Below are 26,858 nucleotides of genomic sequence, written 5' to 3'. Positions count from 1 at the left end.
GTATGTGCATTTTTTATGTAAAGCCACACTTTGTTTTGTAAATACATTTCAGGCCTTCTTTATACACCCATCCCCAGCTGCCCAATAAGGCCAGCCCCTGTTGTCCACCTGTCTCATTTTCTAAAAAGCTCCTTTGTGTTTTCTCCTATGCTATGCCTCACACTTGGGAGAAGCTCCCTGTAAACATCTACAAATCTCTCATCCTCCAAATCTGTGTCAGACTCCCTTTTGTTATGGAGCCTACAGAAAACGTGACAGCAGTTAGACTGCTGATATGTTGAGACTCTGCCTATTATGCTGACCTATACTGTCTCGTATTTCCCCATTTGTTATGTCTTGTCTAATACATAGATTGTAAGCTCTTTGGGGGCAGTGTGGTCTAGTGGATACAGCACTGGACTGTGACCCCAGGAACCTGATTGCTATTCCTGGCACTGCCACTGGCCTGCTAGGTGACCTTGGGGACATTGTTCTGTGCCTCAGTTCCCCCGTGTGTAACTGATGCTGATCACACCACCTTTGAAAGCACTTACAGAGCTATATATGAAAAGCACTATATAAAAAGCAATTTGCAGTGGTGGTGTAGCTATGTCCCAGGATATTAGAGAGACAAGGTGGGTGAGGTAATACCTATTATTGGATCAACTTCTATTGGCAAAAGACAAGCTTGTCTCTTTGCCAACAGAAGTTGGTCCAATAAAAGACATTACCTCACCCACCTTGTCTATATAAAAGCCAGGTATTTTTGTTCTGTTTGTACACCAGCTAGCACAATGGAGTTCTCGTCCATAAATGCTTCAGTAATACAAATAATACATCAGGAAGAAGCTGAACAGGGCACCAGCCCCTTTTCAGATCACCTTTAAATAAGAGTAATTAATATAAGAAGACAGACAAGTGGGGTGTTTGTGTTTCAGGAGCTGTACCAAGTTCATAATTCATTAAGTAACATGTTTGTGGACATATGTTTGTGTGTTTCTGAACTATATTTGGATGTACTGGCTATAAAAAGCCCTCAGTGCAAAGTGACCTTTAGCAGAAGTCAGATCTCCTGTCCGTGCTGTTGCTGACTGCCCATGAGAGAAGATTCAAGCCTATTAAAATTGCATTTCTTCTCTTCTTGTTCCCCATGAGGATGACCAAAGAGGCCATATCTCTGCACTCCATGAACCAGACATTAAACAGGTCACAAAGGACTATGTGTGTTAGTACTACAAGGAGGAACAAGGCAAGGCTCCATTGTGCTGGGAAGGGGCTATAGCAAGATGGGGCAAGGGAAGAAACTAACAACTACTAGAATAACAGGTCTGTATATTAGATGAGGCTGTACTTGTTTCTTAATTCTTTATGGGAAATAGAGGGGGTATAAACGAACTTAGAGGTGATGGGTCTCAGATCACAAGGAGTCTCCTTGTTTCTCCTTTATCTCTGAAAACAACCAACCATCTGTTTTGTGAACAAGCCTTTGTATAGTTCACAGGCATTTAACTCTGTGGCCTGGGTGCACAAGTGCTTTGCCATCAGCCTGAATGCAACCACTTGACCCCCAATCATAAATAATCTCTTATTAAAAGTTGCAATTTGATTATGGGCCAGCAGGAAATTCTAACGTTTCCATATTCAATCATATGCTAATGTTCTGATAAGGTCCAGTTCTGAACAAGTGTTTTTAGGTGAGCCCAGGCCCAGGATGGGTTAGAACAGGGGTAGGCAACCTATGGCATGTGTGCTGAAGGCAACACATGAGCTGATTTTCAGTGGCACTCACACTGCTCAGGTCCTGGCCACCGATCCGGGGGGCTCTGCATTTTAATTTAATTTTAAATGAAGCTTCTTAAACATTTTTAAAACCTTATTTACTTTACATACAACACTAGTTTAGTTTTATATTATAGACTTATAGAAAGAGACCTTCCAAAAATCTTAAAATGTATTATTGGCACGCAAAACCTTAGAGTGAATAAATGAAGACCACTTCTGAAAGGTTGCTGACCCCTGGGTTAGAAGCAAAGAGCTCAGAACCCAGTGGATTCAAAAGACAAGGAAGGAAGGCAGCTCAGAGGAAACTCTACTTCATATTGTCTCTCGTCAATTGCCTGGTCACATATAACCACTTTTAATTTGCAGACTATTTTTCTTATTTAAATAGTTAACAATTCATATTAAAATTAAAGGGGAAGGAAAGCAAAAGATTTGAAAATGCTCCTATAATTACTGGAGATGGGAAAAATATAGTCCCTTTTTACTAAAAAGTATATATACGGGAATCCCAGGTCTGACATTATTGTGCAAATGTTATCTAACAAGGGAGGCTTGAATATGTGTAAAGCTGGTGTCTGCTTAAATAAATATTATGGTAGTAAAAGTGGCTGCTGTAAAACAAATATATTATTGCAGCTGGGACGCAGTATTTCAATTAACATTTCTAATATCCCAACATCTGCATATTTGTATGCACATTATTTATACTATGGAAGTGCCTAGGAAAGGAACCCCAAAGATCAATGCCCCACTGTGCTAGACACTATAGAGACAATTAACAAAGAAGATTGTCAGATCTCTGGGGAAAAAAGACTGTCTACGTGTCAGGACACAAGTGCATGAACACACACATATAGGTGGAGTTGGGTTGGGAGGAAGAGGTAACAAAAGGAACAGAATACAGTGGCCACTACTGGCAAAATTGGATTATACAGCATGAGCTCTCCAGTTTCTCTGATTTAACTAGTGCTGTAACTAGTGCTTCAATCTTCCTGCTACACAAGATCACTGACTGTACTATTAAATCAGCTGTAACAAATTAGCGAAAAGGCAGCATGCCCCTGTATATGTAAGAACAGGACTGAGGACCGTGGGTCTTAACATACATATTCTATAAAGAGAAATATGCATGCTGAGAGAGAGACATAGAATGATGTGGAAAGAGAAGAGCAAGTAAGTTTTCAGTAGAAAGTGTAAGGATCTGCTGTGAGTTGTGGGAATGACTCTTTACAAGATTAGGAATTATTTTCCTCATTTATATTTATACAGAGCTATGAACCCTCATGCTTCAGGGCATAAACCAGCCACTAGATAATGGGGTTGGTAAGAAACTTTTCCTTAGAGTGGGGTATTCTGCCACTGTTCATTATGGGGAATTTTGCCCTTCTTCTGAAACATGGTACCAATCACTACTGGAGACAAGACACTGGACTATAGGTCTGATTGGTATGGAAATTCTGACTTTCCATGGTTCTGTGAATAACATTATCTATTACAGTAAAAGTGACAGGTGATTAGAAGCCTGTGGAGAATTGAGGTCTTGAGTGAGGAGCAAGCAAAGGAAAGATATAAGTGTATGGTTGATGTCATGAAAATAGGATAAGGAGGTGGTATGTGGGACATAGTGTTATACATGAGTTTGTGACAGTGATGACCTGGAATATGAACATTTAATAGCTTAGCTCTTAAAGTAATAAGAATGAGGGTGTCTGCTTTTCTGGAAAGGATCTAAACTCAGGGAAAGAAAAGCCATGAGCATTAAATAACGTATTTTTAAAAAACCTCTTTTTTTTCTATATAGTGTTCAATAACCTTCATAAGAATGTGAACTCTGTTTTTACTGGATGTGTTCTAAGTGCAGTGCTGTATATTTACAGGAAGAGCAGCAGGAAGGTTTTAAAAGCTTTCTTGTAAAGGATCAGGATTTGTTTTGTGCTTGTACAGAACAAGATTGACATGAGGTGGTATTAATTTAGTAGTAACCTCATTGGTTACCACTTTTAAAAAGTAAAGAAACTCATCAGTCTATAATCTGAGTGCCTCGCAATTATTAATACATTCACATAAGACCTCAGTGAAATTAGGAAATATAACTACTCCCATTTTACATTAAAAACAGGCACAAAGTTAATTTATTTGCCCAAAATCACAGAGGTTCAGCGGCACAGCTGGTAACAAAATCAAGTTTTCCTGACTGCCGGCCCTGTGTCTTAAACACAGGACCACCCTGCCCTACATTAAGAACAGAAGAATGGCCATACTGGGTCCACCCAGCCCAGTATCCTGTCTACTGACAGTAACCAATGCCAGGTGTCCCAGAGGGAGTGAACCTAAAAGGTAATGATCAAGTGATCTCTCTCCTGACATCCATCTCCACTCTCTGACAAACAGAGGCTAAGGACACCATTCTTTACCCATTCTAATAGCCACTAATGGACTTCTCTCCTGTTTGCTCTGTGGATGCCATCCTGATGTTTGCCTACATTTGTAAGTGCATCAGTTTGTGTAAGTGTAATAATGCTTATTTTTTAAATGGAATCCAAAGAAATGTGAGCTATTTAAAAAGTCAGGTAACCTACCATCATCCTTTGATGAGTAGGGAATACATTTTCATTGGCAAAGTGAATATTGGGGCAATGTGAGAGCTGATCTATTCCCCAAAGACTCAAGATGCAAAATTTTCCTGGGGTTTGCTCTTATTAATGAATGGTCATTTCCATGTATATTGTGAAACCACTTCATAATTTCAAGTGGTCACTGCCATGTGAATTGGCGTTTTCAGAGCGGACGCTTGTGAATGTTTCAGTTTTGGCTTGAAGGTGGTTTAATACATCTATAAGTAGCTTAAAGGCTGGGAGCTGTTTCTCCCAAGAACAAAAATGGCTGGAAAAGCCAAGGAATATTAAAGCAACATTATAGATATTAAAGGCAACAGAGAGAAATTATTGCATCAGTGGTGACCCATTTTCATTAATAATTAAATCTATTGGCCATTTTCACCATTTATGTAGAAGAAAGTTTGTGAAAACAGAAACCATGAATCTTCATTCACCCAACTTGATCAATGGGCCATTACAATCTGTGATGCATAATTCACTCAGCCTTTTATCTCTGACTTGTCCACAAACTGACTCTTACAAATATGTTTGCTCATGTTTTCCAACAAATGTTACCTAAATAAGTTTCAGGCTGTAGATTGTTGACAAAGTGTGACGAAGTGGGGATTTTCCTTTGTTATGTTCTATGTGAGCCTTACTGTTTTGCATGAATGCTGTGTGTACCTCAGTTTCCCTATGTATTGCACCAATGTCTAGGTGGTGGGAATAAAGGGGTGTGACTTGCGGAGGCTGCTCCAGCTGCCTGCACTGATGCTATAGCTGCCCGTTCGTAACCTGAGACCCAGGAGGGGGATGCGACCAGGTACGCTTGGCCCAGAAAGCGAGTCAAATCCTTAAGGAGGAGCAATGGGAAGGGCAGGGGCCAGACAGCTGGAAGTGAGTCAGTCTCAGGTGGCTTGGGATTCAGGGGGAGGACCAGAGCCCTTGCTCTGGGTTTCCTTCCCCCCCAAGATGCACTTGGCTGAAAGTCTCTGATTTCTGTTCTAACAAGTTCTGTCCTACGCTGTGTTCCTGCCACCTAATAAACCTTCTGTTTTACCGGCTGGCTGAGAGTCACGTCTGACTGTGGAGTTGGGATGCAGGGCCTCTGGCTTGTCCAGGAGCCCTGCCGGGGCAGACTCGCTGTGGGAAGCGCACGGTGTGGAAGGGGATGCTGAATTCTCCAAGGTCAGACCCAGGAAGGTCGAAGCTGTGTAAGCTTCTTGCCCTGGAGACATTATGTTCAGAAAGAGGAGGCCCCCCAGAGTCCTGACTGGCTTCATATGGAGTAGTTCCAGAGCATTGACCCGGTGACTCCGTGACACAAAGTGTTTGCTGACATATATTCCTTTGAGTATCCAATCTGTTAGCTGTGTGATTAGTCACTTAAATCATAAAATTGTTCCTGTTCTCTGATACCTTCATATAAATAGTAGGGTTTGAACTCTTGAACCTTCACTGCTAATAGCATGGGCCTGTACTATTGGAGCTGATGTACTGACCATTACATTAAGAAATAAGTGTGATAACCAGCCACTAGAAGGAGACAAAGATCCACGGTACTGAAATGAGTTACACTGACCTTTGTAAGCTAATTCTATTTCTGCCCAACATGAATTTCATTTTCTCATTAAATAAATTTTCTTTGTGATTAAACAAATCTTGTTACTGGCCTAAAATTCCCTTTTGGCAAACATTTATATGAAAGTGTTTAGACTTTTATGAATATTCTCAAGGGAGTAAAATGAGATGTAAGCATGGTTAATGCGAAATGTTATTTGAAGTTAGTTGCCAAAAAAATTCTCATTATATATTACAGGAAAAAAAGGGGGTGGAAATCAGCTATTAATAGGTTTGAGTATCCACTGTTCCTACAATCTAAAATGAAAAGAGACAGCTTATCCTATGACCTGAAAATTACTGGATATTTTGGCATTTCAAAAACATCAGACAAAGATGAAAAAATAGACCAGGAAATGTAATATTTGTAAGGCAAAGAATTATACTTTTAGTCTAGGGAGCTCACCAAATGCAACAGATCTCAAACTCTTTGGAGCAGGTCTGGTCTTTTCATTCTGTGTTTATACAGTGCCTCGCATAATAGGGTCCTGGTCCATGACTTGGGCTCCTCAGCATTATCGCAAAACAAATAAAATAGTAGTAAGAATACCCTGGGACCACACTGCTGTGGAACAGTCTTGCAATTCAATAGCTGTTAGTTGCCATAGACAGTTTTTCAAGATAGCCTGAAGTTCATTCCATTAAAAAAAATAAATCAAGGTTAACTGAACTTCTAATGAATCAATACTTGGCCAATTGCGGGATCCCTTGTTATCTGTATGAAACCTAGGCAAAAAAACTTTCAGTCTAAAGTGTTTCAACAGCTTCAAGATCCTAGAAAGACCCAAAAGTTGCACGTCAGGAGAACAATTTAATTGGGATCTTAGTTAAGCTAAATTACCCTAAATTATTCTTGAGGAACACTATCAAAATGGATGGTGACCAGCATATTCCACTCTTTTACATCTATAGAACAGCAGCGAATGAGTATAAAGCATGCTCCCTGCCTCCTCGTGTTTTGACATAAGTTGTCACGAAGTCACCGGGCGATGCTCTGGAACTGCTCCCCACCAAGCCAAGCAGGACTTTGGGGAGCCTCCTCTCCCTTGGAGCAGACTTGTTCAGGGCAAGAAGCTCACACGTCTTCACCTCCTGGGTCTCTCCTTGGAGCATTCAGCATCCTCTGCCCCTCCGTGCGCTTCCCACAGCAAGCCCGCCCCAGCGGGGTCCTGGGGAAGCCACAGGGTCCTGCACCCCCACTTTGCCGTCAGATGTGACTCTCAGCCAGCCAGTAACACAGAGGTTTATTTGATGACAGGAACACGGTCTAAAACAGAGCTTGTAGTTACAGCGAACCGGACCCCTCGGCCGGGTCCATTCTGTGGGGCAATGAGCCAGACCCCACGTCTGCACTTCACTCCTCGTCCCCAGTCAACTCCAGACTAACAAACCCCCCCCCAGCTCCTCCTCTCTGCTCAGCTCCTTTCCCGGGCCAGGAGGCCACCTGATCTCTTTGTCTCCAACACCTTCAGCTGGCACCTTTGCAGAGGAGGGGCCCAGGCCATCAGTTGCTAGGAGACAGAGTGCCAGGCATTTAGGTGCACTGGCCCTTTGCTCTGCCAGATACTTAAGAACTGCCATAGGGACACTGAGGCACCAACACAGTATTCAGAGAAAACATTAAGAACATTCCTAGTTCATCACATCTCTCCCCTCTTCAAGACCGAACTGAGCGAGGTCACTTCAGCCAGTGACCTGGGGAAGTTCGAACCCACCAACGTTCCCATGGATGCCCCAGCATCTCTCCCATTCCTTGGTGTGAGTTACACCAGAACAGTCCAGTCTCACGCCCTTCCTTAGGTCAGGTGTGCTTGATGGCACTTGCAGGCTGCATGTGGGAAGGTTTATGCGGCTTGAACCCTTTTGCTACCCCAATACCCCTGGGGTTCAAACTGGGACAGGGTCTTCTCCCAGCACTCTGGGCTGTGATTCGGGCTCTCTTGGTTAAGGGCTCCCATCTTGGCCTTGGCCAGCTCTGGGCTCGGGCAGCCGCTCCCCAACTTGTGGCCCAGATACAACACCTCTGCCATCCCCACTTTCCAGCTTTTACCATCAGTCCCACCTCCTTGAGGCAGCCCAGCCCCCTCTTCACCTAGGACACCTGTTCCTCCCAGGTCTGGCTAAAGATGCACATGTTATCAGTGTCTGCCAGTGCCAAGTTCTCCATCACCCTTTGCTTGTCTAGAATCTCCCCAGGCCTAGGCATGGGGTCGGCATCAGACACTGTGATGGCTTTAAGCTTCTGATAGCCCCCATTAAACCAGATCATCCTGTCTCCCTTGGGGATCAGCCCCACGGGTGAGGCCCATGGGCTGTAAAACGGCTGGATCCCATTTAAAGCCAGCATGTCTTTGACCTCTCTCTCCAGGATCTGGGTTGCTTTCCCAGTGACTCTGAATGGGGAACACCTGATGGGGGGATTGGCTCCCACCTCAGGGAAGAGATCTCCCAGGGGGTCTTCCCCCTTCTCCATCCAATCCTCCCCCTTCAGGTCCAGGGGTCCCCTCACTCTCCTCCCATCGAGCAGCTTGAGAGGGAAGAACTCTGTGGATTCCTGGGGCACCACCAGCTGCCTCCCGATTCCCCCCAGTTCTACTTCCCCTTGGGGAGCCCATTCCCGGTACAGGGATCCCTTCTCCTGCAGGACTCTGTCCCTGCAGCCTTCCCCAAGGGGGTTTGCAGCGCTGTGGCCAGCAAGTTCCCTCAGCTTCTCCAAGGAGGGATCCCTCTGCAGCTCGGTCTGGGATTCAGCTGCTGGAGCAGGGAGTGGGACCTGTTCCCTCTTGCTGGCTGGGCCTGGGGTCACAGCCCCCCTGAGCCTTGTCCCTGGTAGCTCCCTCCCTGCTGTGTAATCACTTCCCAGCAGCACGTCTGGACCAGGTAAACCTGGTTGGCAGCTGACCTGCCCTGCCTGGGTGTCCCCCCACTCAGCTGGGGTCTCAGCTCCCCCCGTGCTCAGCGCTGCCCTTGCTGTCCCAGTGGAGGCAGGCAGCAAGCTCTCTGCTCTGGTCACAGCATCAGAGCCAGTGTGAGCCCCCTCTCTGGTGTGCAGGGGGGCAGGGAGCCTCTCTCCCTCCCCCTCAGCCCCAGGGGGCTGGTTACAGGTAGGCAGGTATCCTGAGCCCAGCAGCCCCTCCCCCCTGCCAGCCAGGTCATTTGCATTTTCACTGAGCATTTCCATCCTAGCCAATTGGTTCCCTGGATTTGAATTCAAACCCTCCGCCGTTACAGGAGCAGGGCCTGGATCCTGTCCCAAAGAGACACAGTCACCCCCCAACAGGGCCTCCCAGCCGATATCCTGGAGAACTACCAGCCAGCCCGACCCCTCCTGCGTCTGCACAGGGATCCAGGCCATGGGCAGGACGAGAGGCTTCAACCTGGGGACCTTCACCCAGGTCTCACAGCCCCTTAGCATCTGCAGCTGCACCACCCCAGTTCTCCCTGTCCCAGGGTCTTGCCACCCCAGGCATGTTTTCCCACTGACCCCTGGAAAGCCCCTTATGTTTCTCCGCTCCACCATTGCCAGTCCATGCTGCTGCTGCTTCTCCTGCAGTTTTTCCTCTGGCTCTTGCTCTCTCTCATGGTCCTCTCGCTCTCTTGGACTCTGCTGCCATCCCATCCGTCTCCGATCCCCTGATGGGGAACCCGATCGTGAAGATTCTCGTCTGGTTGGGGACCAGACTCTCGAGGAAGCCTGGCTGCTGCTCCAGCTGCTCCCAGATCCTCTTGTAGCCCCATCTGGGTCAGGAATCTGCTCCTCAGAGCGGTCCTCCTCCTCCAACTGCATGATTAACTGTGCCTTGGTGAACTTCCTCATGCGTAACCCTCTCTTTGTGCACAGGATCACAATGTCCTTCTTAAGGAGATGGTGATAGGCCATCACTTCACCGTTCCCAAGTGGCTCTGGACTCACAGGCCTACGTGCTCTTGGCTCCCCCATGGTTTCCAGGAAGAACCCCTGGTTGCCAGCCCTTCTCATGGTCACCACCTCTTTGCCAGGGTCAAGCTGCAGACTCCTCCGCCCCTGGGACTGCTCCTGCAATCCCCAGGGGAACCCTGCTACTGCAAAAATCCTTCTCTCTCCCAGGGTCGAGCGGCAAGCTCCTCCGCCCCTGAGACTGCTCGCTGCCATCCTCAGAGGGACCCCGTTACTCCAACAGTCCTTCTCGCTGGTCACGCACTCCCAGAGGTTAACTGCCCCCTGAAACCGTCCCTCTCTGAGCCTTCAGCACGCCTGGTCCTCATTATCCCTCCTCTGTTTTACTGCTCCCCAGTCACTTACTGCAAGCAGCACCATTCATGGGGTGCAGTACATCCCACTGCTACCACCAGTTGTCACGAAGTCACCGGGCGATGCTCTGGAACTACTCCCCACTAAGCCAGGCAGGACTTTGGGGAGCCTCCTCTCCCTTGGAGCAGACTTGTTCAGAGCAAGAAGCTCACACGTCTTCACCTCCTGGGTCTCTCCTTGGAGCATTCAGCATCCTCTGCCCCTCCATGCGCTTCCTGCAGCGAGCCCGCCCCAGCAGGGTCCTGGGGAAGCCACAGGGTCCTGCACCCCCACTTTGCAGTTAGATGTGACTCTCAGCCAGCCAGTAACACAGAGGTTTATTTGATGACAGGAACACTGTCTAAAACAGAGCTTGTAGGTACAGCGAACCAGACCCCACGGCCGGGTCCATTCTGGGGGGCAATGAGCCAGACCCCACATCTGCACTTTACTCCTCATCCCCAGTCAACTCCAGACTAACAACCCCCCCCAGCCCCTCCTCTCTGCTCAGCTCCTTTCCCGGGCCAGGGGGCCACCTGATCCCTTTGTCTCCAACACCTTCAGCTGGCACCTTTGCAGAGGAGGGGCCCAGGCCATCAGTTGCTAGGAGACAGAGTGCCAGGCATTTAGGTGCACTGGCCCTTTGCTCTGCCAGATACTTAAGAACTGCCATGGGGACACTGAGGCACCAACACAGTATTCAGAGAAAACATTAAGAACATTCCTAGTTCATCACATAAGTTCAACACAATAGCACCTCATAATATAAACCTTCGGACAGAGAGCACATGGAGAAACTTCAAAATCAAGATATCTCATTTAGTTATATTATTCATAGGAAATATGAAAATACAGAACTTTCTTAGAAATCAGAAGGAAAAACATAACAAGTACTTACTAGCTGGAAGAGAGACCAATACAGCTACCAATTACAAAATAGCCTCTTTTGTGCTGTAGGTACTTGGGTCTGCCATATTTAAAGAGCCATCTCTAGAAAAGCATGCTGGGAAAAAAGTTCCTAGAAAAGGAAAACATTGCAGTAGGGAGACAGGAGTGCTGAGAGCCATAGAACCACCTTATAAACCATGTATATGATGGAAACCATTTAAAGCCAGGGGTGTAGTAGCACCCCTAGTTCTAGCACCTATGTAGGGAGAGTTAGTAGGAAGTCACCAGCCATGGTACTGAGGGAGGCAAGAAAAAGGCTGGTTTTAAGTCTAGTATTATTGAAGTATTAGCTATTATTATATTTTTGTGGTAGGTTTTATACAGGGCTGATTTAAGTGTTATGTAGGATCAATTTGGGTCCTAAAATGAAACCCTCAATGAGATTAGACTGAGCTTGATAGGTCACTATTAGTAGACATTTAATCTCTTATGATAAGAACGAGGGTGTCTGATACATTAATTCAGAAAACCTTGAAGAAGACTATGTGATGACTACTTCTAAAGGTACCCAGACTACATCAAGCAACTGAAGCTCAACTGGCAAACACCTTCAAAAGGAGTCAGAATGACTTCCAAGTAAAATGCAGGAATCTTAAACTGGATCTGAAGTTAGCCATAATGCAGCAGAAGTGGAGCTCTCTTTCAGTGCAGAAGTTTAGATATGCTGATTCTAATAATGACTCTGGTTCTTATATTCCACAGGGTGGAAAACAGGCTGCAGAACGTGGAGAGACAGTTCAAAGAGCTAAACTCTGCCATGGAGAAACTGACTCAGAAGCTGCAGTTTCAGGATAAAGCTCTGGAGAAGCTGGTGGGCGAGGATGAGATGTGGATATCCTTGCTGGAAGACAGGTGAGCCACAGAAGGAAAAAACAGCTCAGTTTCCCCTCCATGCATCAGCTGGGAGACTAGAGAATTGAGAAACTTGTGTAACATTCTATATGTGCAGGTGAAGATGAATGGGGTTTAGGCTACACTGAGTGAAAAGAATACAACTTTCTTTCTATATCCAGGGATGTGGTTTTGAATTGCCTTTTACCACAAGCGAATACAGTTTGTTGATCTCAGCAAATGCAAAGCAAATTCCATTCCAAGTGAAAAAACTTCTAAAGAAATTTTAAATATGCACTAAATATTATTATACCTTTAAAAACCCCACACCATTTCTAAGAATACCAGAGACACCAAATGCTCTTTCAGATCCTTTCAGATAACCGTGTCATACTACAAGCAGTAAAAATCAGAATCTTATTAATGCCCTGGTTTTGTTCTGCTAGCAAATAAGGCCGAATCTTTCACATTTTGGTGCCTGAAGTTAGGGTCCCATAACCATATTTAGACATCTAAATAACAGGCTTTTTTTTAAAGATCCTGAACTACTCACAGTTCCCATGGAAAGCAGTGGCAGCTGTAAGCGCACAGTGCTTTGAAAAACAGACTATTTAGGTACCTCTGACCTGATCCTATGAAAACTTACAGGTGTGTAACTATAGGCACATAAGTAGTCTCACTGAACTCAATGGGACTACTTGTGAGTAAAATTACACTCATGCTTAAGCCTCTGCAGAATTGGGGTCTAAATATGGATTTCAGAGCTCACATTTGGGTCCCCCACTTTTGAAAATTTTGGCCTACATAAATTATTTGCATTCAAAAATAAATGCAAATTGCTTAGATGGAGGCATATCACATTAATATCAATAACTGCAACAAAAAGAAATAGCATTTCATAAAACACATACTTGAACCTAATGATTTTAGTTGAAACAGGATAGCTCTGTTGGAGAAAAATCAAGTACAACAAAAAATGTTAGCTTCTACATCCTTTTCAGAACTTTCCACTCCCTTTAGGAGGAGTGTCCCTTAAGCTTCTCCTCATTAGTTGGTGCCTTTAGTTAGAACAGGAACTGGAGCTGAGTGAGAACACTGGACAGCCATTGGTTTGCTGTGTGACCTTGGCAAGTCACTTAACCTCTCTGCGCCTCAGTTTATCCATTAGTAAACTGGGTGTATGATTCTGATACTGCAGAAACCTAAATAAAACTATCTACTACTCTAGGAGCTGAACATCAACTAAAAACCCAAATAAAACCAAAATAGTCCCCAAAATACTATGTTTTTTCTTTTCTTCTAGGTGTTGTGGTATTAAGTTTAATAGAACATATGTAGGACTCTACCAAATTCACAGCCCATTTTGGGTCAATTTCGCAGCCAGAGTTTTAAAATTGGTCAACTTCACAATTTCAGATTACATATGAAATTTCACAGTGTGGTAATGATGAAGATCCTGACCCAAAGTGGGGTTGTGGGGTCCGCAAAGCTGTTGTAGGGAGGTGGCAGAATTACCACTTTCACTTCTGCACTCTCTGCAAAGCTGGGCTATGAAGGCAGCAGCCATAGAGCTTCCTGTAGTCAGAGGAGGCTCCTGGCGGGTGGAGGTGAGTCTGATCTCCGCATGCTGCTAGGAGCTGCTAGTCCTGGCCAGCTGGGGAGAGAGAGGACTTCCTCTTCCCTGCATGGCCCCTCAGCTGGAGTGTTGTGTCCATTTCTGGGTGTCACATTTCAGGAAAGATGTGGACAAATTGGAGGAAGTCCAAAGAAGAGCAATAAAAATGATTAAAGGTCTAGAAAACATGACTGATGAGGGAAGATTGAAAAAATTGGGTTTGTTTAGTCTGGAAAAGAGAAGACTGAGAGGGGATATGATATGAGTTTTAAAGTACATAAAAGATTGTTACAAGGAGGAGGGAGAAAAATTGTTCTTCTTGTCCTATCCTCAGAGGTTAAGAAGCAATGGGCTTAAATTGCATCAAGGGAGGTTTAGAGTGGACATTAGGAAAAACTCCCTGTCTCTCAAGGTGGCTAAATGCTGGAATAAATTGCCTAAGGAGGTTGTGGAATCTCCATCATTGGAGATTTTTAAGAGCAGGTTAGACAAACACCTGTCAGGGATGGTCTAGATAATACTTAGTCCTGCCATGAGTGCAGGGGACTGGACTAGATGACCTCTCGAGGTCCCTTCCAGTCCTATGATTCTATGAAAACACTTGTGCAATAACACTGATCTGAACAAGTGCAAAACAATCTTTTATTTCTTTTTAAACTCTTTTTTTTTGTATTTTTCCTCCAGGAAGCCTAGAGGGAAATTGTCTAAGGTATACACTAGAAAAGGTACACTAAACATCTAAGGTATACACATTTATTGTGCAAAAAGAACAGGAGTACTTGTGGCACCTTAGAGACTAACAGATTTATTTCAGCATAAGCTTTTGGGGGCTACAGCTCACTTCTTCAGATGCATAGACTGGAACACGAAAGCTTATGCTGAAATAAATCTGTTAGTCTCTAAGGTGCCACAAGTACTTCTGTTCATTTTGCGAATGCAGACTAACATGGCTGCTACTTTGAAACTTGACATTTATTGTGGTTACTGATCTGGTCAGAGCTCAGCTGCAGCAGCAGAATCTGTTTCAAAAGGCTGCCTTCGACCAACTAATTCTTAGACTCAGCTGAATAATTAAACTCAGGTCAGGAGCTTTATATTTCTTTCTTTCTTTCTTTCTTTTAGGATTCTTAGTCAAACTGTAAAAGGCTATAAAAAGTACATTGGGAAAAATTAACTAGTAATCCCTGAAATTGACCTTAATAATGACTTCAAGGAAATGGAAATTCTACCCACTTTTTCATTCAAATTCAAGCTCACCTACATTATAAGAAACCTGACAACACCCCTTCAGACACAAAAGTGACAACTGTGTGGTTGCCTTTTAAGTAGAAGATTTACTGTGATGTGATGGCTGCATTACCAGGGATTGCTGGGGTTACAGACCACCAGAATTCTCCACTTATTAACTAAATGGGAATGAACTGAAGTATGTGGGAAGTATTTTTGTCTGAGAAGTGATTTCTGTCTCCATCTCTGTGGCAGGTTCACTTCAGTGGAGATAAATCTTTTCTACAGCTATGTCAGTGAAATGCTTTGCTGCTTGCATTCCTGTGTCAGAGCAAAGCTGCCAGATCTGGCGGGAGGCCTCCCCACCTTAGCCTCTGTCATGAGGCGCAAAGGCAAGAACCAGAGAATTAGACTGGTGTGGGAAGCAGTGCTGGAGATGCTGGGGATGCAAGAAGGAGATGTCTTAGCTCTATGCACCTTTTTCATCATACATTGCTCTGAAGCACAGTATTACCCAGCTAACCAGAGGCAAAAGTACACCAGTGATATCAGCATGATGATAACCAAGGTGGTGAAGAACCAGATCCTTCAACAGAGCCTGCTGTGTGCTGTCCAGGTGGTAGAGACTTGCAGAGCACAGATGGATCCAAAAAAGATAGCAACCCTTGTCCAAAAATAACCTATGTGGCAGATTTCTTAAACTCCCTTACCCATTTAGGATAAACAAGCTTACAACCTAAACTGGTTCCTACATAAACATGCAATTACATACTCATGCATGTGTATATCAACACACAGATCCATATGTACAAACGCTCTGAACCATGACACACCAATGTGTATCATGAGTCTGAAAAGCCAGGCAGATTCCCAGAATCAATACAGCAGTCATCACCATCATATACAAGCTCAGTATGTACATGCAAATGTGTAGCCAGAGGCTGCTGGGAGGGACAGAAAGATTCTTCTGTCTCTTAGCTAAAATATTTTGACACTTGCATAATGCTGAAGAGTTCAAATGCCAACATTTTCCAGCATAAAATCTGCTTTGCTCTACTTTGTATTCTCATTGCATGTCTATGAAAGCTGTAAACTGTAGTATGAAACAAACACTCATTTCTTATAATAAAACTCCTTGGTTTACCATTTAATGTGTGTACTGCTCTGCAGAAAATCAGTATTTTCACAGAATTCTAGGAATATAGAACTGGAAGGGATCTCATGAAGTCATCAAGACCAGTCCACCATCCTGAGGCAGGACTAAACCTACTTTAGACCATCCCTGACAGGTGTCTGTCCAACCTGTACTTAACCTCCAATGATGGGGATTCCACAGTCTCCCTTAAAAGCCTATTCCAGAATTGAACTACTCTAGAAAGTTTTTCCTAATATCTAATTTAAAATCTTCTTTGCTGCAGATTAAGCCTATTAGTTCTTGTCCTACCTTCAGCGGAGATGCAGAACAATTGATCACCATCCTCTTTACAACAGCACTTAATGTAGTTAAAGATTTACCAGGTCCCCCTCAGTCTTTTCTCAAGATTACACTTGTGCAGTTTTTTTAACCTTTCCTCATAGGTCAGGTTTTCAAAACTTCTTATTTTTGTGGCTCACCTCTGGACTCACGCCAGTTTATCCCTATCTTTTCTGAAGTGACACTCAGAATTGGATACACTACTCCAGCTGAGGCTTCACCAGTGCTGACTAGAATAGGACAATTACCTCCTATGTTTCATATATGATACTCCCGTTAATAGACCCCAGACTGATATTAGTTCTTTTTGCAACTTCATCACACTTCTGACTCATATTCAATTTATGATCCACTATAACCCTCAGAGGGGTAGCCATGTTAGTCTGGATCTGTAAAAGCATCTGACGAAGTGGGTATTCACCCACGAAAGCTCATGCTCCAATACGTCTGTTAGTCTATAAGGTGCCACAGGACTCTTTGCTGCTATAACCCTCAGATCCTCTTCAGCAGCACTAACCCTGGCCAATTATTCCATTTTGTATTTGTGCATTTGATTTCTCCTTCCTTAGGGCAGTACTTTACACTTGTCTTTACTGAATGTCATTTTGTTGATTTCATAAGAACTGCCATACTGGATCAGACCAATGGTCCATATAGCACAGTATTCTGACTCTGACTGGCAATTTTGGAGAGATCCACTCATGTCTTCACCTTCTGGCATTCAGAGGTTTATGGTCACACTGAGCATGGAGTTATATCCCTGACCCTCTTGGCTAATTGCCATTGCTAGTTGCTGGACATATTCTTCATGAGCTTATCTAGTTCTTTTTTGAACCCAATTATACTTTTCGCCATCACAACATCCTATGGCAATGAGTTCTTCAGGTTGACTGTGTGTTATGTGAAAAAGTACTTCCTTATGTTTGTATTAAACCTGCTGCCTATTAATTTCATTGCCTAACCCCTGGTTTTTGTATTGTGGGAAGGGGTAACATGTCTCTATTCACTTTTTCCATACTGTTCATTATTTTATAGAGTTCTGTCATATGTCTCCTTCATCATCTCTTTTCTAATCTTAACAGCCCTAATCATTTTAGGCTCTACTGATATGGAAGCCGTTCTATAGCTTTGATCATCTTTGTTGCCCTTCTCTGAACCTTTTCCAGTTCCACTATATCCCTTTTGAGATATGGAGACAAGAACTAGATACAGTATTCAAGGTGTGGATGCACCATAGATTTAAATATTGGTGCTATGGTATTATGTCTTCTTTTCTATTCCTTTCCTAATAGCGCCTAACATTCTGTAAGCCCTTTTGACCACTGCTGCACACAGCTGAAGTTTTCAGAGAACTATCCATAGTAACGCCAAGATCTCTTTCTGGAGTGGTAACAGCTAATTTAGAAGCCATCATTTTTATATAAAGAGAGAGATTGAGATTATTTGCACTTGTCATTGCTGAAGCTTGTCTGCCATTCTGTTGCCCAGTCATTCAGTTTTGTTAGTTTCCCACGTAACTCTTTACAGTAAGCTTAGGACTTAAAATTCTTGAATACTTGTGTCATTTGAAAACATTACCATGGCCCTGTTCTCCCCTTTTTACAGATCATTAGTGAATATGTTGAATAGCACTGGTCCCAGTTCAGATCAATTACCTATTTGGCAAGTTCATTTTGAATTCTAAGAGCATCCTCCAAAGTGATTGCAACCCCTCAGCTTTGTCTCAACTGCAGACTTCATTAGCATACTCTCCACTTCACTATCCAAGTCATTAAGGAAAATATTGAATAGTATTGGACCCTGGCCTGACCCCTGCAGGTAGGGTTGCCATCTGGCCAGTATATGACAGTCCTGGCCAGGTTTTCTAAAGATTTGCCAATTACCAGAAAAATAATTTAATCTGCCAGGGTTTTTTTGCATGGGGTCTAAAAATTTTCATTATTATCATAATACCCTGGTACCTCAAATGTTAAAAGTTTCTAATTCCAGCTAAAGATGATACTTTAAGTGGCTGTTAAGGGGGGGGGGGGCATTTAAGAGTTTCCTTGTAGTTAAGTTAAGCGGGTTAACATACCAGTGATGACTCAACTTTGAGTATGGTCTTTCAAGCAGTTATACACCCATTTTATAGTAATTTCACCTAGTCCACGTTTTCCTGGTCAGTTAATGTCATGTGAAATTACGCCAAAAGCCTGACTACAATCAAGCTATAGCCTGCCCACCCCACCTCGCCAGCAGTGTCAGAGCAGGCTAAGGGCCCAGACTGGGTGTAGGAAGGGGAATCCCTGCCAACTTGAAAACATATTTAAACTACATGAGTTATAATCAAGTATCAGAGGGGTAGCCGTGTTAGTCTGGCTCCGTAAAAGCAGCTGAGTCCTGTGGCACCTTATAGACTAACAGACGTTTTGGAGCATGAGCTTTTGTGGGTGAATACCCACTTAGTTACAAGGCCAACTTCCTTTGAATTGGCTGCTTTGAGATTTCCAAATGTGCTGCATTTTTTGTTAACTTTTTGTGCCTTACGGTGGATTTGTACTATAGTTTTTAAAATCATTCTGAATTTGTATAAATGTATGTAAAAGTCTATTAGTTTGTAAGTTATAAACAAAGCATGTTAGGTTGGTCTATATAACGGAAAAAATAAAGTTTCTATTAATGTAAAACAAAAAAACAAACAAAGGAGGAGCCGTGTTTGAACGTGCCTCCCCAGCAGGCAGCTCCCAGCGTAGCCCTGGTCTCTCCCGGCAGCAGGCACGGCCGGCCGGGGGTCAGCCCCGCGTTCCCTTTCCCGGGCCCGCCCTGGCTGAAATGAGAGGTCTCTGCTCGCCGCCGAGGGGAGAGCACGGCCGGCCACGCCAAGTCCCATCACGGGACTGGGCGTCCGAAGCCAGGCAAGCAGAGGGCGGGGCTAGGGCCCGGCCCTTCCCCTCAGTAGCCCTGGCCTGGCTTCTCCTTCCTTCCCCGCTCCCGAGCGGGAAGGGGCCGCGCAGTCCCAGCGGGGAGGCACTTCTGGAAACTAGGCCGCGACTCCCGCCCTCCGGCGCGCCAGGGGAAGACGGTTGGCGGCGGGATCCAGAAGCGCGGGCCGCGCGCGCCTGACGTGATGACGTCAGTTGTTTGACCCCGAGAGGGTTAGGAGTGAGCGCGGCTGCGGGCTCAGGCGGGCGGTGAGTATCGGGCTGTAGCGCTGGGGCGGCGGATAGGGGAGGCCTCAGACCCAGCTTATGTTGCTTCCTGGGAGTAACAGGTCTCTGGGCTCCTGCACTGGGGACGGGGGGATCCCTGGGCCCCTGCACTGGGGGCATAGGCAGGGAGGCTCCGGGGCGGGAAGGGGGTTGCCAGGTGTCTGGTGTTTGACCAGAAAGCCCAGCTGAGAAGAGACCCTGGTGGTTCTGGTCAGTACTGCTGATTGGGCCATTAAAATTCCCATTGGTGCAGGGCTGGCAGCAGGGCCATCTCTCCGTATATGCAGAATACGCAGTTGTTTAGGGCACCAAATTGCCCCAAATTTCATGGTGCCCTAGGTGGCTGCGTGCTGCATATGTGGCAGCACAGGTGCCAGCAGTCAGCCCCACCCCCCTGGGCTGCACCCAGTGCAAGGGACAGGGCTGTCCCTAGGGAGGTTTGGGGCCTGGAACAACTCCCTCCATCCTGCCTCTTAGTCACCCCCCCCCCACCGTTCTGCCCCTGGCCTGCCCCCATTCCACCTCTTTTCCCATCAATCCATACTCACCAATAGCAGCAGGAAGTAGAGCAACCCGGCCCCAGCTCTCCGCTCCAAGCTCCCAGATGTGTTGCTCCACTTCTTGCGGCCAGTGAGTGTGGGGGGTGGTCCTTTCCCCTTCCCCAAGTGACACGGCTGGGTGGGGGAAGCAGAGCAGGCTGCGGCCAGATTGTTCTGTTTCCTGCTGCCCATGCCAGGCCCCTTGCTAATCCCTGGGTCATTCTAGGCTTGTGGAGTCCCCCAAAGCGGCCCCCGTAGCTCCTGCCTCTCTGGCCCTGCAGGTCTTGAGTGTAGCCCAGACCCTTGGGTGGTGGGGGTGGGGAATTAAGTGCTCGGACTGTGTAGGGCACCATAATTGGTAGGGATGGCCCTGGCTGGCAGGCTCCCTACTGGCTCCGCGCAGCTCCCGGAAGTGGCGGCATGTCCAATTGGTTCCTAGGTGGAGGGACAGCCGTGGCCTGAGCGCTGGTTCTGCAGCTCCCATTGGCTGGGAACCGTGGCCAATGGGAGCTGTGGGGGTGCTGCCTGCAGGTGGAGGCAGCACACACCACACAGAGCTCCCTGGCTGCCCATACGCCCAGGAGCTGAGGAACATGTTGCTGCTTCCGGGGAGCCTCTTAAGGCAAGTGCTGCCTGCCCAGAACCTGCACCTTGAACCCCCTATTGCATCCCAAACCCCTGCCCCAGACCTGGGCCCCCTCATGCACCCAAACTCTCTTCAAGAGCCCACAGCCTATATGCTAACCCGCTGCCCTGTCCTGGAGTCTGAGCCCCATCCTGTGCCCCACCCCTGAGCCACCTCCCATGCCCATATCCTGAATCCCCTCCCACACCCCAGCCCTGAGCCCTCTCCCACACCCAGAATCTCTCCTGGAACCTGCACCCCACACCCCCTCCCGCACTTCAGCCCAGAGCCTCCTCTCACACCCAAACTCCCTCCTGGAGCCTGTGTCCCCTTCTGCACCTTTGCCCCAGCCCTGAGCCCCCTTCTGGAGCCTGCAGTCTCTCCTGTCCCCCACACCCTGCTCCAGCCCTAAGCCCCTTCCAGCACCCTAAATCCCTCATTTCTGGCCCAACCCTGCAGTTCCAAGAATTGCTGAATTGAATCACAGACACGCTTCGGATTTACTTAGAGATGCAGGAGCTCCATCATAAACTCCTAGATCAGTGGTTTGAGCATTAGCCTGCTAAACCCAGGGTTGTAAGTTTAATCCTTGAGGAGGCCATTTGGGGACTGGTCCTGCTTTGAGCAGGGGGTTGGACTAGATGATCTCCTGAGGTCCCTTCCAACCTTAATAATCTGTGATTTTATGAACACCTCCCTAGCCCAGAGCACATGCCCCCTCCCACACTCTGAGCCCCTTGCCCCTGGCGTGGAGCCCCCTTCTGCACCCCAAGCCTCTCATCTCTGGTCCCACCACCCTGCCCCAGCCCAGAGCCCCCTCCTGCACTCTGAACCCCTCATTTCTGGCCCTACCCTGGAGCCTGCACCCCCAGCCAGAGCCCTCCCCCCTCCCACACCCCAATCCCCTGCCCTAGCTCAGTGAAAATGAGTGGGGAAGGGAGGAGGAGATGAAGTGAGTTGGGGGCAGGGCCTTGGAGAAGGGGTGGGGCACACAGGCAGGAGAAGGGTGTTCAAATGTGTGCAGTTAAAAAGGTGGCAACCCAACTTCACTGGGAGGTGAGGGACAGGTTGGGGGAAGGAGGCCCTGCATGGGAGGGGGGCCAAGAGGAGTAGTGGGCGGGAGGGGTAACTGCTGAAACCCCATTCTTATCCATGTGGTCAAAAATACAGGCAAGTGCTTGCATCTGAAAAATGTGAATGGGGAGCAAACCCCCAGATGCTGGTGAGATGCCATTGTAGCCCTCAGGGGTACTTACACCACTGCACTCTGTGCCTTACACCTATAAATCTGAACATCATACTGGATACACAGCTGTGCTTTTTATAGAAAAATCCTTATAAATCCAAAACTAGAACGTCTTTTAAATCTAATGTGTTTCTCCTGCTTTGCCCATTTAAATAGTCATGAAAAGAGAGTCCATTTATTCAGGTATCCTGGCACTGAATAGTTCAATTACTGTAATGGCAACATGTGCATAGACTCCTCTTAAAGCCTGTCTTCTGTAAATGAATCAGTTGAATAGTTACCAACAAATCTGCTCAACTATTGAAGCATGAACATAAAATACAGGTTGCACTTAAAAGATCAAATAAAAGTTATTTATCCTGTTAAAAATGAACAGTGCCAAAAATATTTGGAACTGTATCCTTAAACTAAGCTTTACAGCATCTCTAAAATCCTTTAACACCAACTGTTATAGACCTTGTCCGTGTGTTGGTTATCCCTTGCATTATCTGCTACAGACTCCTCACCAGACTTCACCTTGTTCACCTCCAGTCTGTATAAAATGCTGCTGTGAAAATTACACTTCTTTCCTTGCTCTGATTGTGTCACTTCTCTGTTCACTGTCCTTTTCTTACGTTCTGCATCAAGTTCAAGCTTATTTTCTTCAAGTCCCAGCACAGCAACTTTCTTTTCCTTGTATTCCCTCTCTTTTAAGCTTTCATGTACTCAGAAAACTCTTCCTCTCTCCTTATGTGCCAAGCTACTTCCCTTTGTTTTCTGATTCTTCCTTAAAATGTCTTCTTTGAAGCCTTCTATTGGTTATTCTACTTTTGGATTTTTAATCAGTGCCACTTTGAGACTTTGTCTTAAGTAAAAGTTGACTTATTTGTCTGATTTAGATTATAATTTATGGAACCAGGGCTGCATTCTTTGTGCAGTGCCAAGTGCACTGGCATCACATCAGGGAAGGTTTTGCACAACCTTCCTACCTTATTTTTCCTTTCTTCTCATCATTTTTTGAGCATTCTATTAGTCCTTTTGACCTGAGCAGTTAGTCAAAGATGTGAGGTCTTGCAGGTTGTTACAGATAGGAGGAGAAATTGATGATGGAGCCAGGTAACTTGTAATAAACAGGGCTGCATTCAAAAAATATACAAAATCTGTTTCTTTCTCCAGCTTGAAGAGGCTTAAGTCAATTGTAACAATTCACATTTACTGTGATGTGAAGCTTTGAGGCTCACGATACATTGCTTCTGTCAGTGTATACAAAAGTGAAATATCTGAGAGTACCGCAGAAAGACCTATGGACTTTCTAAGCCAGGGGTTCGCAACCCCCTGAGCGGTCACAACCTGTTTGAGAACTGTCAGCCTCCACCACCAAACCCCACTTTGCTTCCAGCATTTATAATAATGTTCAATATAAAAAAGTGCTTTTAATTTATAAAAGGGGTCACGCTCAGAGGTTTGCTGTGTGAAGGGGGTCACGCTCAGAGGTTTGCTGTGTGAAGGGGGTCACGCTCAGGGGCTTGCTGTGTGAAGGGGGTCACCAGTACAAAAGTTTGAGGACCACTGTTCTAGGCGCTTTCCAATGCTATTCTAATGGTAGTGTAGGGATGCTTCAGGTTCTTATATATTCTTATATTCTCCTGGAATATCATAGAATGAAAAGAGGCCCAGCAGATCTGGCAGATTATCTTCTACGCTTAAGAATGTAGGAACGGTCATATTGGATCAGACAAATGGTCCATCTAGCCCAGTATCCTGTCTTCCAACATTGGCCAATGCCAGGTGCTTCAGAGGAAATGAACAGAACATGTAATCATCAAGTGATCCATCCCCTGTCGCCTATTCCCAGCTTGTGGCAAACAGAGGTTAGGGACACTTCAGAGTATGGTTTGCATCCCTGCCCATCCTGGCTAATTGCCATTGGTGCATCTGTTCTCCATGAATTTATCTAGCTTTTTTTAACCCTGTAATAGTCTTGGCCTTCACAACATCCTACAGCAAAGAGTTCCACAGGTTGACTGTGTTGTGTGAAGAAATACTTCCTTCATTTGTTTTACACCTGCTGCCCATTAATTTCATTTGTTGATGCCTAGTTCTTGTGTTATGAGGAGTAAATAACACTTCCTTATTTACTTTCTCCACACCAGTCATGATTTTATAAACCTCTGTTATATCACTCTTAGTTTCTTTTCCAAGCTGAAAAGTCCCAGTGTTATTAATCTCTACTCATATGGAAGGCGTTCCATATCCCTAATAATTTTTGTTACCCTTTTCTGAACCTTTTCCAATTCCAATATCTGTTTTGAGATGGGGTGACCAAATCTACATGCAATATTCAAGATACGGGTGTGCCGTGGATTTATATAGAGGCAATGTGATATTTCCTGTCTTATTATCTATCCCTTTCCTAATGATTCTCAACTCTGTTAGCTTTCTTGACTGCTGCTGCACATAGAGTGGATTTTTCAGAGAACTACCCACAATGACTCCAAGATCATAGAAGATCAGGGTTGGAAGAGACCTCAGGAGGCTATCTAGTCCAACCCCCTGCTCAAAGCAGGACCAACCCCAACTAAATCATCCCAGTCAGGGCTTTGTCAAGCCAGGCCTTAAAAACCTCGAAAGATGGAGATAGCACCACCTCCCTAGGTAACCCTTTCCAGTGCTTCACCACCTCCTAGTGAAATAGTTGTTCCTAATATCCAACCTAGACCTCCCCCACTGCACTTTGAGACTATTGCGCCTTGTTCTGTGATGTCACCACTAAGAACAGCCTAGTTCCATCCTCTTTGGAACCCCACTTCAGGTAGTTGAAGGCTGCTATTAAATCCCTCCTCACTCTTCTCTTCTGCAGATTAAATCACCCCAGTTCCCTCAGCCTCTCCTTGTAAGTCCTGTGGCCCAGCCCACTAATCATTTTTCTTGCCCTCTGTTGGACTCCCTCCAATTTGTCCACATCCTTTCTGTAGCGGGGGTCCCAAAACTGGACGCAGTAATCCAGATGATTTATTTGGAGATTGGTCCTGTTTTGAATAGGGGGTTGGACTAGATGACCTCCTGAAGTCCCTTCCAACCTTGATATTCTATGATTGATTCTATGTAGCCTCACCGGTGCCAAATAGAGGGGAATAATCACTTCCCTCGATCTGCTGGCAACACTCTTACTAATGCAGCCCAATATACTGTTAGCCTTCCTGGCAACAGGGGCACACTGTTTTTTCTGCAGAGCTGCTGCTTAGCCAGTTGGTCTCAAGACTGTAGCAGTCCATGGGATTCTTCCATCCTAAGTGCAGGACTCTACACTTATCCTCATCAGATTTCTTTTGGCCCAATCCTCCAATTTGTCTAGGTTACTCTGGCCCCTATCTACCTCTCCCCCCAGTTTAGTGTCATCTGCAAACTTGCTGAGGGTGCAGTTCATCCCATCATCCAGATCATTAATGAAGATGCTGATCCCTGGAAGACTCCACTTGATACCAGCTGCCAATTAGACATCGAGCTGTTGATCACTCCTTTTGAGCCTGATGATCTAGCCAGCTTTCTATCCACCTTATAGTCCATTCATCCAATCCATACTTCCTTAACTTGCTTTCAAGAATACTGTGGGATACATATCAATTTCTTGAATGCTAACAGCTAATTTAGACCCCATCATTTTATGTGTATAGTTGGGATTATATTTTCAATGTGCATTACTTTGCCTTTATCAACATTGAATTTAATTGACTTTCATCTGCCATTTTGTTGCCAAGTCGCCCAGTTTTGAGAGAGCCTTTTGTAGCTCTTCACAGTCTGCTTTGGACTTAAGTATCTTGAGTAGTCTTGTATCATCAGCAAATTTTGCCACCTCACTATTTTCCCCTTTTCCTAGATCATTTATGAATATGTTGAACAGTATTGGCCACAATACAGACCTCTGTGGGACATCACTATTTGCCTTTCTCCATTCTGAAAACTGACTATTTATTCCTACCCTTTGTTTCCTATCTTTTAACCAGTTACTGATCCATGAAAGGACTTTCCCACTTATGCCATGACAGTTTACTTTGCTTAAGAGCCTTTGCTGAGGGACCTTGTCAAAGGCTTTCTGAAAATCTAAGTACTCTATATCCACTGCATCACCTTTGTCCACATGCTTGTTGACCCCCTCAAAGAATTCAAATAGATTGGTGAGGCATGAGTTCCCTTTACAAAAAACATGTTGACTCTTCCCAAACAAATTATGTTCATCTATGTATCTGACAAAGTGGGCTGTAGCCCACGAAAGCTTATGCTCAAATAAATTTGTTAGTCTCTAAGGTGCAACAAGTACTCCTGTTCTTTTTGCGGATACAGACTAACATGGTTGCTACTTTGAAATCTGACAATTCTGTTCTTTAATATAGTTTCAGCCAATTTGCCTGGGATTAAAGTTAGCTTACTGGCCTGTAATTGGTGGGATCACCTCTTGAGCCTTTTAAAAAAATTGGTGTCGCATCAGCTATCCTCCAGTCATCTGGTACAAAACCTCATTTAAATGATAGGTTACATAACACAGTTGTTAGTTCTGCAATTTTGTATTTGAGTTCCTGTGAATACCATCTGCTCTTGGTGATTTATTACTGTTAAATTAAACAGTTTGTTCCAAAACCTCCATTAATGACACCTCAGTCTGGGACAGTTCCTCAGATTTGTCACCTAAAAAGAATGGCTCAGGTTTGGGAATCTCCCTCACCATCCTCAGCCATCAAGACCAATGCAAAGATTTCATTTAGTTTCTCTGCAATGGCCTTATCTTCCATGAGTGCTCCTGTAGCATCCTGATTGTCCAGTAGTCCCACTGATTGTTTAGCAGGCTTTCTGCTTCTGATATACTTACATATTTTTTTGCTCTTACTTTTTGAATCTTTGGCTAGCTGGTCTTCAAATTCTTTTGGGCCTTCCTAATTATAT

At 45.3% G+C, this 26,858-nt stretch overlaps 1 protein-coding gene across 3 annotated transcripts; it reads left to right on the top strand.

Moving 5' to 3' along the window:
• Positions 1 to 729: 729 nt before the first annotated feature.
• Positions 730 to 18,710, top strand: SMCO1 (single-pass membrane protein with coiled-coil domains 1). Of its 3 annotated transcripts, none has more exons than XM_050965680.1 (4): positions 730 to 1,185; positions 3,982 to 4,098; positions 11,899 to 12,048; positions 15,125 to 18,710. In XM_050965680.1, the coding sequence occupies exons 1-4, from the start codon at positions 1,130 to 1,132 to the stop codon at positions 15,546 to 15,548; spliced, it is 747 nt and encodes a 248-aa protein (XP_050821637.1). In that variant the 5' UTR covers positions 730 to 1,129; the 3' UTR covers positions 15,549 to 18,710. The 3 variants fall into 3 exon arrangements, with proteins under 3 accessions (XP_050821637.1, XP_050821638.1, XP_050821639.1); XM_050965681.1 differs by having other exon boundaries at positions 732 to 1,305; XM_050965682.1 differs by lacking the exon at positions 3,982 to 4,098 and having other exon boundaries at positions 736 to 1,185.
• Positions 18,711 to 26,858: the final 8,148 nt, after the last annotated feature.

Source organism: Gopherus flavomarginatus, chromosome 8, assembly GCF_025201925.1.
Source record: "Gopherus flavomarginatus isolate rGopFla2 chromosome 8, rGopFla2.mat.asm, whole genome shotgun sequence".
NCBI lineage: Eukaryota > Metazoa > Chordata > Testudines > Testudinidae > Gopherus > Gopherus flavomarginatus.
The sequence above is the reverse complement of the archived record's forward strand: the minus strand, read 5'-3'. Positions and strand labels throughout refer to the sequence as shown.